Source organism: Gracilinanus agilis, chromosome 1, assembly GCF_016433145.1.
Source record: "Gracilinanus agilis isolate LMUSP501 chromosome 1, AgileGrace, whole genome shotgun sequence".
NCBI classification, from domain to species: domain Eukaryota; kingdom Metazoa; phylum Chordata; class Mammalia; order Didelphimorphia; family Didelphidae; genus Gracilinanus; species Gracilinanus agilis.
In genome coordinates, this window is record NC_058130.1 from 727,609,909 (window position 1) to 727,621,956 (window position 12,048).

Here is a 12,048-nt window from a genome sequence, read left to right on the forward strand (position 1 = left end):
ATCTGCCAGTGTGCGTGCCTGGCTCCCCTCCCGCCTCCCCCCTCCCTCGCCGCCGCCACCGCCCCCCTTCTCCCTCCCCCGGGCTCTCACCCTTCTCCAGTTCCCCCTCCCTCTTGTTTTCTCTACAGCCAATCATCGAGGGAGGGAGGCCCGGAGGCCTGGCCCCGGGGGGTATATGAACCTTCCCGGGGACTCCCCCAGGCACTGTCAGAGCTTGGGAGGGAGAGGGAGAAGTAGCTGGAGAAGGAGGGAAGGTGGGTGGGGGAGCTCAGCTGGGCCCGCGGAGAGGCTAGGGGGTGTAAGAGGGTAGGGATGGAGCTGAGAGTACCCAGGAGAAGGGGGGCCCAGGAGCCTGTAGCCTCCTTCCTCCGGGACCCGAGCACAGGGCGCATCTACAGGCGGGGGCGACTGCTGGGCACGGTAAGGGCTGAGGGGAGGGGGAGTCCCGTGGGCCCTGGAGGCTCCGTTCTCCTGGCTCCCTGGGGGGTTAGAGGGGGAAGGATGGGGACACTGAGGCATAAATGGGGGCAACGCGGGAAGGGAGGGGGAGTCCTGCAAGGGGAGGAGAGCCAGTATTCATAGGGGCTAGCCAAGTCCTTTCCAGCTCTAAATCCTGATTCTGGCTGGCCCACTTTCCCAGACTTACTTACTTAGCGACTCTGTTTCCTCTGTCTGAGTCTGCCTTCACCCCTAGCCAGGCTGCAGCTTGTGTGTGTGTGTGTTGTGTAGAGGAGGGATGGTACCCATGTAATAGGTGGTCAGCTGGAAGGCCCAGGTCCAGAGCTGTCCAAGGAGGGGGCCCTGGGAAGACCAGTACAGGTGTAAGTGGGCAATGGGGGAAATATATGGGCTTGTACTTGCGTGTGTGTTCATCCGTGCTTTCCTGCTTGAGGTTAGAAGCTGGGGAGCACCTGAGGTCCGGGTCCCAGGAAGAGTCTGAGTGAGTGGTGTCTGGGATGCTGTAATGTGTCCTATATCCCCTGTGACTCCCCCTCGCTACCACAGGGTGCCTTTGGCAGATGCTACAAACTGACTGACATGTCCACCAATCGAGTGTTCGCCCTCAAGGTGGTGCCCTGGGAAAGACTCAGTGGGCCAGACCAGTGGGGGAAGGTAATACTCCCTCCCCCTTTTCAGAGACTTCAAGACCCTGCCCTCGATCCCTTCCCCCAACCCTCTACCTTACTCCCAACCCCATCCCTAGTCCTCTATTCCTATGGATAATCCTAAATCTCAAGCTCCCCAACCCTGATCTCCATCCTGATTGGAGATACACCTATCCCAATCTCTGATATCCCGCAGCTTGACCATTACTGATCTCCATCATCCCTTATTTCCCCTGTTCCCTTCATGGATCTCTTCTATTGCTGACTCCCCATTACTAACCTGCCCCATTTCTGACTCCTCATCCCTATCATCATTGTCATCCCTTTCCCTTATCACTGTCTTCTTCATCCTTAATTCCCTCATCGATGCTCTCCCTCTCCATCACTGGTCCTGTTTCCATTCCTGACTTCTCTTCACCCCTTCCCCATCCAAAAATCTCCCACCCTCAGCCCTTGCACAGGTCTTCCTTCCTCTCACCCATTCTTCTCTGTCCATCTCTGACCCCTAAGACCCCAGCCTTCTGGGTTCCTCCTCCAGTCCCATCATGCTTCTCGTTCTGTCCCATAGAGGGGGCCACCTTCCCGCCGGCAAGTAGAGCGAGAGATTGAGCTCCACAGCCAGCTTAGGCACAGGAATGTGGTTGGCTTCCATGGACATTTTGCTGATCGGGACAATGTCTATTTGGTGTTAGAGTACTGCAGCCGCAAGGTGAGGGCCTCCTCACCCTGACCTTTCCTTTCTATCTCTGATCCATCCCATTTCCTCCTTCTCTGATCCTCCACCCTCATCATCGATATCTCCATCCCTAGTATTGGTCTCCTACATCCCTGACCCCTATCCCATCTCTCCATCCTCTTCCCCAATATTAATCTCTCCTATCTCTGATTCTTCTGGTGCCCCCCTCCCAAAATCCTTATCTTTAAATTCCTTCTTACTGAAGCATCTAGGTCAGTGGCTCCCAAACTTTTTTGGTCTACCGCCCCCTTTCCAGAAAAAATATTACTTAGCCCCCTGGCAATTAATTTTTAAAAAAATTTTAATAGCAATTAATAGGAAAGATAAATGCACCTGTGGCCATCACCATCCCCCTGGATCGCTGCAGCACCCACCAGGGGGCGGTGGCGCCCACTTTGGGAATCACTGATCTAGGTGGTACAGTAGATGGATCACTGGGTTTAGAGGCAAGAAGAATCGTGTTCAAATCCTGCCTCAGACATTTACTAATTGTGTGCCCCCCCCCCCAAGTCACATAACCTCAGTCTGCCTCATTTTCCTCAGCTGTAAAATGGGGGTAAAAACAGCAACTACCTTGTAGGGTTGTTGTGAAGCTCAGATGAGATATTTGTAAAGTCCTTAGCACAATGCCTGGCACCCAGTAGGTGCTGTATAAATGTTTATTCCCTTCCCTCCTCCACCACCTCCAATATTGGTCTTCTCTTAGGGATAGACCTCCCTGAAGCTGAAAGTCAGCAGTTCTGGGTATCATTATTCCTTTGCCCTTATTTCTTCATGTGACCTTGAGGAAGCTTTTTCTATTCCCTAAGCTTGGTTTCCCCATCTATAAAATGGGGATAATACCTTCTGCTCCTGGATCATTGTGAGGAAAGAGTAGATGGAAAGGCCCTTGGAGCTAGGGTGATAAGGTAGGTGGGAAGCCTGAGACTAGCATCTCACCATCTCACCCAGTCTCTCCCTCCCTCCCTTTCTCCCTCCCTCCCTTTCCTTCCTTCCTTGTAGTCCTTGGCCCATGTCCTGAAGGCCCGGAAGACACTGACTGAGCCTGAGGTCCGCTACTACCTGCGGGGCATTGCGGCTGGCCTACGTTACCTCCACCAGCAGGGTATCATCCACAGAGACCTCAAGCTCAGTAAGTACAGGCTCAGGGGCAGGGATGGGGGAGGCTGAGGTAGAGGAGGGGAAGGAAGGATGGGAAGAGAGACCAGGGGAGTTACAGAAAGTCCCCTTGAGAGGCAGGAGGTCACACCAGATGTGCCAGAGACGTTCTGTGTCTCTTGGGAGCGCCCTCCTCCATGCTTGCCCCAGTGTTATCACAAACACCATCACCCATACTATCACACCTACTCACATGCCATCACACACATCACACAACCACATGCCAAAACACACACACCATCATATTCACTTGTGTCGTCACATACCCATGGGCCATCACATGCCATCATATACCCTCACATGCTATCACCCATCCACATGCCATCACACACCCACGTGCCATTGCACACCATCATATTCACCCATGTCATCACATTTCATTTTATACCTATGTGCCATCACACCCATCCACATGCCATCACACACCATCAACTTGATCTATTCCTTCTGCAGGTAACTTCTTCATTACCAAGAACATGGAGGTGAAGATCGGAGACTTGGGACTGGCTACAAAAGTGGGGCCGGGGGGGCACTGCCATGGGTAAGTGTGTGTGACCGTGTCAGTGCCCGTGTGGTTGTGTGTGCACAGCTCCCTTGCCTGCATGCCAGCAGGTTGGGACCTTGTGCAGACGTGGTTGTGGGGATGTCTTTGGTGGCTCTGCGTGTGCGCGCGCTCCTCTACGTGGGACGGGGGGATGTGCCGGTATGTGGCTGGCGGGGGGTGCACCGTCCGGGCTGAGTGCTGTCACTTCTTCTGTCTTGCTCCCCAGCGGACTCTGTGGGACACCCAACTACCTGGCCCCAGAGGTTGTCTCCCGAAAGGGTCATTCCTTCCAGTCGGACATCTGGGCTCTTGGCTGTATCGTGTGAGTGCCGACCGTGTACAGTGTCACTGCGTGTCTGTGTCCATGCGGATGTGAGCACAGCTGCGGCCTCAGGGCCGGCAGGGGCTCGGGGCAGGGTCCGTGGAAGGCTCATCCAGCAGAACCCCTTCCTCACCCCAGGTACACAGCACTGACAGGCTCCCCCCCGTTCAAGGCCAGCCCGCTGCCTGAAATGTATCAGAACATCCGGGACGCCCGCTATCCCGTGCCCAGTCACCTCTCACCCAATGCCCGAAGGCTGATTGCCCGCCTGCTGGCCCCCAACCCCGCTGACCGGCCCAGCCTCGACCAGGTCCTGGAGGATGACTTCTTCACCCAGGTCAGGGCTCACATATGCCACGGGAACATGGGCTCAGCCAGTTGTGGGGGGAAGGCCTGAAGGAACCCATATATTCCTGCCCATGACACATACCAGTAATAATCCAAGCCCTTTTGCTTCCCTTCTTGAGCAGCAACATGATGTGATAATCAGTGAAAAGCATTTACTAAGTGACTGAGGTGTGCCAGGAGCTCTAGAAGGAGGACTGGACTTGGAATCAGGGTAGCCTTGAGTTCAAATTCTACAATCGACTATGATCCAGTCTCATCTTTTTGGCCTCAGATTCCTCATCTATAAAATGGATAATAATAGTTGTGAGACCCATCTCACAGGGATGTGAGGCCCAAATAGAAGCATCCATATAAAGTGTTCTGGGGACTGCTGGGTAGCTCAGAGAGCCAGGACTGGGCACAAGAGATCCTGGGTTCAAATCTAACCTCAGATACTTCCTAGCTATATGACTCTGGGTAAGTCACTTGACCCCCATTGCCTAGCCTTTACCGCTCTTCCATCTTAGAAATGATACTAGGACAGAAGGTAAGGGTTTAAATATATATAAAGTGTTCTGCATACCTGAAAAGACTTTAGGAATCACAGCTGTTTTGTTATTATTATGATTCCTCTGGGTTTGGGGAAAAGAGAAGGGAGAAATTATTGTGTTTGTGTCACAGAGGAAGAAATTAAGACCTAAGGAAGGGAAGTAACTTGGCCAGTCACAAGGTTAGTTAATGGTTTCCTAGGATTTAGAGCTGGAAGTGACCTTAGAGACTGTTTAATCCTCTCATTTTCCAGGTGAGGACACTGAGGCCTAGAGAAGGGAGAAGGGCCAAAGGATCACAGATCTTGAGGTAGAAGGGCCCTCAGAGGACATTTAGTCCAACCCCCCTATTTTACAGATGAGCAAACTGAGGCTCAGGAGGGAAGTAACTACTTGCCCAGGAATTACCCAGGTAGTAAGTGACTGAAGCAGGATTTAAACGTGGGCCCTCAACTCTAATACCAAGGCTCTTACATGTTAGCTTCCTGACCCTTTCTGAGTAGGAATTTCCCCCCTACATGACATTGGCTTTGTTCTAATACTTCACTGATGTGTTCTACCTGCTTCTTTCCCCTGCAGGGCTTCACTCCAGACCAGCTGCCTCCACGATCCTGCCACACAGCCCCTATCTTCACCATCCCCCAGCCTTTGGACAAACTCTTTCAGAAGGCCACCCAACTGTTTCTGGCCATGGCCCAGCGCCGAGCCCCACGTGAGTAGTATGGGTGTGGAGGAAGAGGCAGGAGCCCACAACCCCTACTCCAGGCCCTATGCCCAGTTTTCAGGGGTAGGCCAAGACACTATCCTTGCTCACCTTTCTTCGTCCTCGATTTCCAGGATCATTTGTCCCAAAGATGTCAACAACCCCAGCCCCAGAGGACCCCCAGAAGACTCCCGGGGAAGCAGGCAATGAGGTAAGAGACTCAGAAGTCCTGTTTCCATGAAGAAGGACGCAAAGAGGTGAGGGCTGGGGGCAATGTTGATCCCAGATAGTCCAAGGGGGCTTCCATCCCCCATTTTTTCTCACAACTCTTCCCATTAACAGTCTTCAGGTTCCTCAAATGATAAGTTTCCTTCCTGCCCTAATAGTCTCAGCTTTCTCTGACAGTCTGTTTTAAGATCTCCTTCACCCTCTGACATTCTCTGTTCTAAGGGTTCTCCCAGCTCTGACATTCTCTGTTCTAAGGACCCTCCCGGCTCTGACATTCTCTGTTCTAAGCTCCCTCCCAGCTCTGACATTCTCTGTTCTAAGCTCTCTCCCAGCTCTGACATTCTCTGTTCTAAGCTCTCTCCAAGCCCTGACATGCTCTGTTCTAAGCTCCCTCCCAGCTCTGACATTCTCTGTTCTAAGGTCTCTCCCAGCTCTGACATTCTCTGTTCTAAACTCCCTCCTAGCTCTGACATTCTCTGTTCTAAGGTCCCTCCCAGCTTGCTGACATTCTAGGTTCTAAGGGCTCTTCCCTCTGATATCCTCAGTTCTAAGGTTCTGACATTCCATGTAAGAGCCCATCACTGTTTAGGGTAGTAGAGGAAGGAGAAGAAAATTCAGGGCAGGTTTCCTAAGGGAGGTAGGACTGGAGCTGGCCCTCAAAGGATTGGATGGGATTTTCAATAAGATTAGGTGGATTGACATAGAACAAAGAACCCAGGCCTAGAAGCTAGGAGACCCAGGTTCTAGTCCTGGCTCTTTAATAATTTGATGGGTGACCTTGGGCCAGTCACTGCCTCTTTGTATACCAGTTTTCTCATCTAAAAATGGAAGGTACTAATGCTTGGACTATGCCTCATAAAATTGCCCTGAGGAAGAAGCTTTGTAAAAGGTTAGAACTGGCCTTAAGCAGCTGGTGCAAAGCTAGAATCAGGAAGACGAGCTCAAATCCAGCCTCAGACATTTATAGCTGTGTGACTGTGGGCAAATCACTTAACCTCTGCCTCAGTTTCCTCAGCTGTAAAATAGGGATAACAACAGTACTTTCCTCTAACAACAATACCTTCCTCCCAGGGTGGTTGAACAAATGAAATAATAATTGTTTAACACTTACCACAGTGCTTGGCACACCATAGGTGCTTAATAATTCCTTTCTTCCTTTCTTCCTCCCTCCTTCCCTCTCTTCTACTCTTCCTCCCTCCTTTTCCTTCCCTATTTAGGGTCTTTCTCCTTCTCCCCACAAGTCAGAAGCCCATGAGGAAGAAACTGATCCCCAAGTACCTTACCCAGAGATCCCTATCCACCTACTCCTACGGAGGAGCCTTAGGAGTCACCCACCTGGCACAGAAGGTGAGCTGGCATTAATCCCTTCCTTCCTCTCTCCTTAAAATTCCCATTGCCTGGGGGCAGCTGGGTAGCTTGGTGGATTGAGAGCCAGGCCTAGAGACAGGAGGTCCTAGGTTCAAATCCGGCCTCAGACACTTCCCAGCTGTGTGACCCTGGGCAGGTCACTTGACCCCCATTGCCTACCCTTACCAATCTTCCACCTATAAGTCAATACACAGAAGTTAAGGGTTTAAAATTAAAAGAAAAAAAAAATCCCATTGCCTCAAGAGGATCTGGGTTCAGTTCTAAAGCCTCTGACTTTTCTTAGCTGTGTGACCTTGAGCAAGTCACTTAACCCCAATTACTTAGTCCTTACTGTTCTTCTGTCGAGAACTGATACTGACTGTTTTTAAAAGAAAAAAATCCTATTGTTTGGATCTGAAAGGGCGGATAGATGGCAAGAAGGGAGGTGGGAGAATGCCTTCTCCAGAAGGATAGAGGATTGGGAAGGGATGTCCATGTTAGGGGGAAGGAGTGAGGCCTTGGTTCTGATCCCATTTCTGCAAGTGACTTGGCTTGTGCCTTTGGGTAAGTCACTTAATCTCTAGGACCTCAGTTTTTCCATCTATAAAATTAACTGGACCTCAGATTCCTTCCAGCTCTAAAAAAACATTCCATGCATTTCTGTGACTAGCCTAGGCCACAGCTGGATCATCCATCTATGGTTGGCCGTAGCAGCTGGTAGCACACACAGTCTTGGGTGCTTTGGGGTTCTGGGACTCCATGAGGATGGTAAGCCGTCTCAGAATCACCTAAATAGAAGAGGTCTCATATTACGTGTATTTGGGAAAATACCATTTTTTTTTAAAATAGAAGAGGCTTCAGAAGGTATCTGATCTGTTACCTTCCTGGGCAAGAATTCTTTCTACAGTGTTCTTGGTTGTGATAGCCCACTCGCCTCTCAAACACTTCTAGTGACAGGGAGCTCATTATTTAGCTTTCCTACTTCTCTAGAGTCGCCAGGATTCCCAGGTGATGGGGCTGAGGTGGCTGCCAGGCTCCTGAAGAATTGTCTGGATTTTATGCCAGCAGGTAGGTGCTCCTCAGCTCTCCCACCCCCCCAATTTCCATACTCATCCTCCTTCCTAAATATAGGCTAAATGTCTAGATTTGGGTTTTGCAACTGATTGACTGTGTGACCTTGGGTAAGTCACTTAATCAGGCTGGGGCTCCCTTTCTTTCTCTGTAAAATAAGGGGGTTGGATTAGATGATTTCTAATGTCCTCATTAGCCCTAAGTTCTCATTCTTTGGAGACTTTTTCTGCTGCTGCTTCTTCTCTCGGCTAAAGCTTTCTTTCTAGTGTCCAGGCAGCTCAATTGGCTCATGGGACTCTGCCCGAGGGTAGAGTTACTCGCTTACCTTGTCCTCCCTCTGTCCAGGGGAGCAAGACCCACCTGGGCGGCAGCAGCCTGTACTGTGGGTCACCAAGTGGGTGGATTATTCCAACAAGTACGGGTTTGGCTACGAGCTCTCTGATGGCAGCACCGGGGTCCTTCTCCGGGATGGCACCCACATCTCTCTCCAGCCAGCCCTGGGGTGAGTCCTTTCCCCAGTGTGACCTCTCTGGGGTCAGTCTGTGACCCTTGAGTCCATTCCTAGGTGAGTGCCCAGCTCCTCCATCTGCTGACCCTGGGTACTTGACTCCCACACTTGCCCCCTGGTGTGTGCTCGGCCCAAGGGAAAGAGCCTTGTAACCTGAGATCTTTCCCCATTTCTCAGGATAACATGTACTTGTGCTCCCCCCACCCCCCACAGGTGCATCAGCTACTGTCCAGTTCAGGGTGAGGTGGTGACCTTTTCCTGGAGGGATATTCCTGACTCCTTGGGCACCAAAGTAGCCGTTCTGCAGCTTTTCACCCGCTACATGCAGCGGTGGCTGTTAGAGGTGAGGCTGGGTCCAGTGGGTGCAGGAGGGCTCTGGTGCCCTTTCTGTCTCTCTGGCCCTTGACTCCCTTGCCCCCTCTACAGGGAGGGCGTCTTCCCACACAGCCCAGCCTCAAGCCTGGCCCTGGCTTCTCCTTGCTCCATTTCCTCAAGTCAGACCAGGCCCTGCTCCTGCTCTTCAGTGATCAAACGATGCAGGTAGGTGCTCCATAGGAAGGGGAAGCAGTAGAGGGGAGGAGAGGAATGCCAGGTGCCATGGAAGGGTCTGGGACCCTCCCTGCTAATAGAGTCCTGCCACCCCTGCTCTCTCTCCCCGGGTAGGGGCTTCCACACTCAGGTTCTCAAAGTCCCACAACTACTAGGAGGTGGCTCACTGGACAGAGGACCAGACCTGGGTTCAAATCTGGCCTCAGACACTTCCTTCCTGGGTGACCCTGAATAAATCACTTAACCCCCATTGCCTAGCCCTTACCACTCTTCTGCCTTAGAACCAATACACAGTATTGATTCCAAGATGGAAGGTGAGAGTTAAAAACAAGCAAACAACTAGTAGGAGGTCCCAGAGTATAGTGAAAGTACTCTGGTCTAGCAGTCAGATCTGCTAGTAACTAGTGACTGTGGTCAAGTTATTTCTTCATCTGTAAAATGAGGGTGGGCTAGATGACATCCAGAATCTTCTCTCCCTCTAAGACGTCCCTGGCAAGAAGGAGACTATGGGGCATCTGGGGGGACCCTTGATCGTCTATCGTCCTCCTGCAGCCCACTCTTTGGCCTTAGCTTTGGTTCCTGGGGCAGGGTACAAAATGGGAGATGAAAGATTACCCTCCTTTGTTGCCCATTCTGGCCAGGTCAACTTCTACCATGACCACACCAAACTGCTGCTGAACTGGGCAGGAGAAGAACCTCTGCTCACCTACATTGACCAGGAGCGGCTGGCCACCTCACATCCCCTGGGCACCCTGCAATGCTATGGCTGCAGTGAGGCCCTGCGCCAGCGCCTCGACTATACTCTCCACCTGCTCCAGACCTTCTAGCACCCTTTCCTTGACCCTCTGGGATAGCAGGGGGAGGAGGCGGGGGTCTGCAGGGTGGCCATTTAAGGTTACTGAGCACCTGTGGCTGCCTAAACCCCAAAGATGAGAAGAAGCCAGGAAGTTGCAAGAGGGAAGACTGCAAGTAGAGAAGATATGGTCCCTCAGAGATTAAGGGAGCAAAGGGCCCAGGAGGTACCGAGGGTCATTGGCAGGTTGGGTGGGATCCAGGGAGAAATGGAAAATAGGAGAGCTGAGGAGGGGTGGCATGTAGAAGAGGATGAAGGCCAAGAGTTTGGGGCATGCCAGGGGTAAGGAGAATTCTAGAGAATTCTCTGGAAGAGGCCTTAGAGACTTTCTAGGCCAAACCCTTCATTTACTAGATGGGGATACTGAGGCCCAGAGAAGGGAAAGGACTTGGCCAAGGACACAGAGTAGAAGAGCCAGGATTAGAACCCAGGACTTCTCACTCTCAGTCCACTGCTCCATTCCCTATCCCACACTGTCCAACTTCCAGGACAGCCAGTAGCTATCAGGACTGGAGCAAAAGCCAAAAGGATGGGCAGAAGCAAAGACAAGTGAAAAAAAGGTGAGCTGGAGTAATTTCCTTTGGCCACCGAGGTCAGGGCTGGGGTTGACCTGGCACCAAGACTGGACTAAAAACAACATCAACGAAACTTAATGGGCCTAAATGCAAAGTTCTGCACTTGGGTTCAAAAAAATTAACTTCCAAAATATAAGACTGGGGAGACACCGCCAGAGAGATCGTGTGAAAAGGATCTGGGTTTTTCAGTCTTCACAGACACTGCAGCCCCCCAAAACTCAATACGATCTTGGGCTGTAGAAGAAAGAGAAAGCATGGAGAAGGAAGAAGGTGGGAGACAAAGGGCCCCCTGCCCTGGTCAGACATCTAGAGGACGGTGTTCTGATTGAGGAAGGACTCTGACAAGTTGGAGTGGATCTGAAGGATGGCCTGCCAGTCCAGGGAGGGGATTGGAAATCATGACACACCAAAATCAGTTGAAGGAACTTGGGGATGTTAGCCTGGAGAAGAAAGCCTGCCTCGGGCAGGGGCAAGGGTGGAAGAGACATGACAGTTGGTGTTGGTTTTGTTTTTGTTTTTCCAAATATGTGGAGGTCTGGCATGTAGAAAAGGGATGATTTACTTGATTTCAGACTCGTTCTGCCTGATCCTGGAGAGCAGAACTAGGAGCACTGAATGGAGGTTGCAGGAAGGAAATGTGGGAGAAATCTGGCCCACAATGAAATGGTTTGCCTTGAGCGTAGGGAGCAGTCTGTCTCTGTCAAACCACCGTTAGTCAGGGCTGTCGTGGACTCATGTTGCAGGAAGAAGGCCCTCCAAAGCCCCTTCCAACTCTTCTGACTGATTAAATACTCAGTTTGGGCTGAGAGGGGATGGTGGGACAGGGGTCTCAGCAGCTGGGTTTGGCCTGGGGTAGGCAAGCAAAGGCCAAAAGGTCCAGGTGGGAGCTGAAATGGGGCAGGGGAATCCTGCAAGGTGGTCACTGTGCTGGACTGAGCTCCTCAATGGTCTTTTTCATTAAAGGAAAAAGCTGGTATCGGAATCATGTTGTCTGTTTAAGAGAAAGGGGAAGATGGGAAAAGGTCCCACTGGCCAGGGAGGGTAGCCTTCCTTGTCCAGCTTCTGACAAAGCTGGTCCCTCACACTACTCACCCAGGGAATGGCAATGGGCAGAAGAGTTGTTGGAATATTCTTTTACATCCTGACTTCAGGAAGCAGAGTTTGAATGAAGGAGCCATGTTGAGGGGTCATCTCGGTCTTTGTGATTGGCCCAGTCTCCCCGGGGGCTCACGGTGCTTGGAAGTTAAGGAGGAAGAAGAGGCAGGAGGAGGAGTACTAGCTTTGGAGTCTGAAGACTCAGGTCTCTGCATTTGCCTACTTATATGACCTTAGGAAAGTCCCTTTCCTTCCCTGAGCCTCAGTTTCCCTATTTGTAAAGTCCTAGTTCCTTTCCGCCTCTAAGACCTTGTTATCTTAAGACATTCTTTGTATGGGGGTGGGGGGTGGGGAGAGGTAGTGAGAACAATCTACAAC

At 51.4% G+C, this 12,048-nt stretch overlaps 1 protein-coding gene across 1 annotated transcript; it reads left to right on the forward strand.

The window, feature by feature from the left end:
- Window positions 1-312: 312 nt before the first annotated feature.
- PLK5 (polo like kinase 5 (inactive)) lies at window positions 313-11,551 on the forward strand. The gene is made up of 15 exons (XM_044671903.1): window positions 313-420; window positions 1,006-1,113; window positions 1,675-1,815; window positions 2,845-2,974; window positions 3,454-3,541; window positions 3,771-3,866; window positions 4,005-4,203; window positions 5,321-5,453; window positions 5,579-5,655; window positions 6,890-7,019; window positions 8,010-8,087; window positions 8,436-8,592; window positions 8,812-8,941; window positions 9,025-9,138; window positions 9,789-11,551. Exons 1-15 carry the CDS (start codon window positions 313-315, stop codon window positions 9,972-9,974), a joined length of 1,875 nt encoding a protein of 624 aa, XP_044527838.1. The 3' UTR covers window positions 9,975-11,551.
- The last annotated feature ends 497 nt before the right edge of the window (window positions 11,552-12,048 follow it).

Bases quoted from the DNA above. Each gene is read 5' to 3' on its own strand.
- PLK5 (XM_044671903.1), top strand. From the start codon at position 313: ATGGAGCTGAGAGTACCCAGGAGAAGGGGGGCCCAGGAGCCTGTAGCC. The intron at 1,816-2,844 runs GTGAGGGCCTCC...CCTTCCTTGTAG, and splicing joins TAGAGTACTGCAGCCGCAAG to TCCTTGGCCCATGTCCTGAA. The intron at 5,454-5,578 runs GTGAGTAGTATG...CTCGATTTCCAG, and splicing joins GGCCCAGCGCCGAGCCCCAC to GATCATTTGTCCCAAAGATG.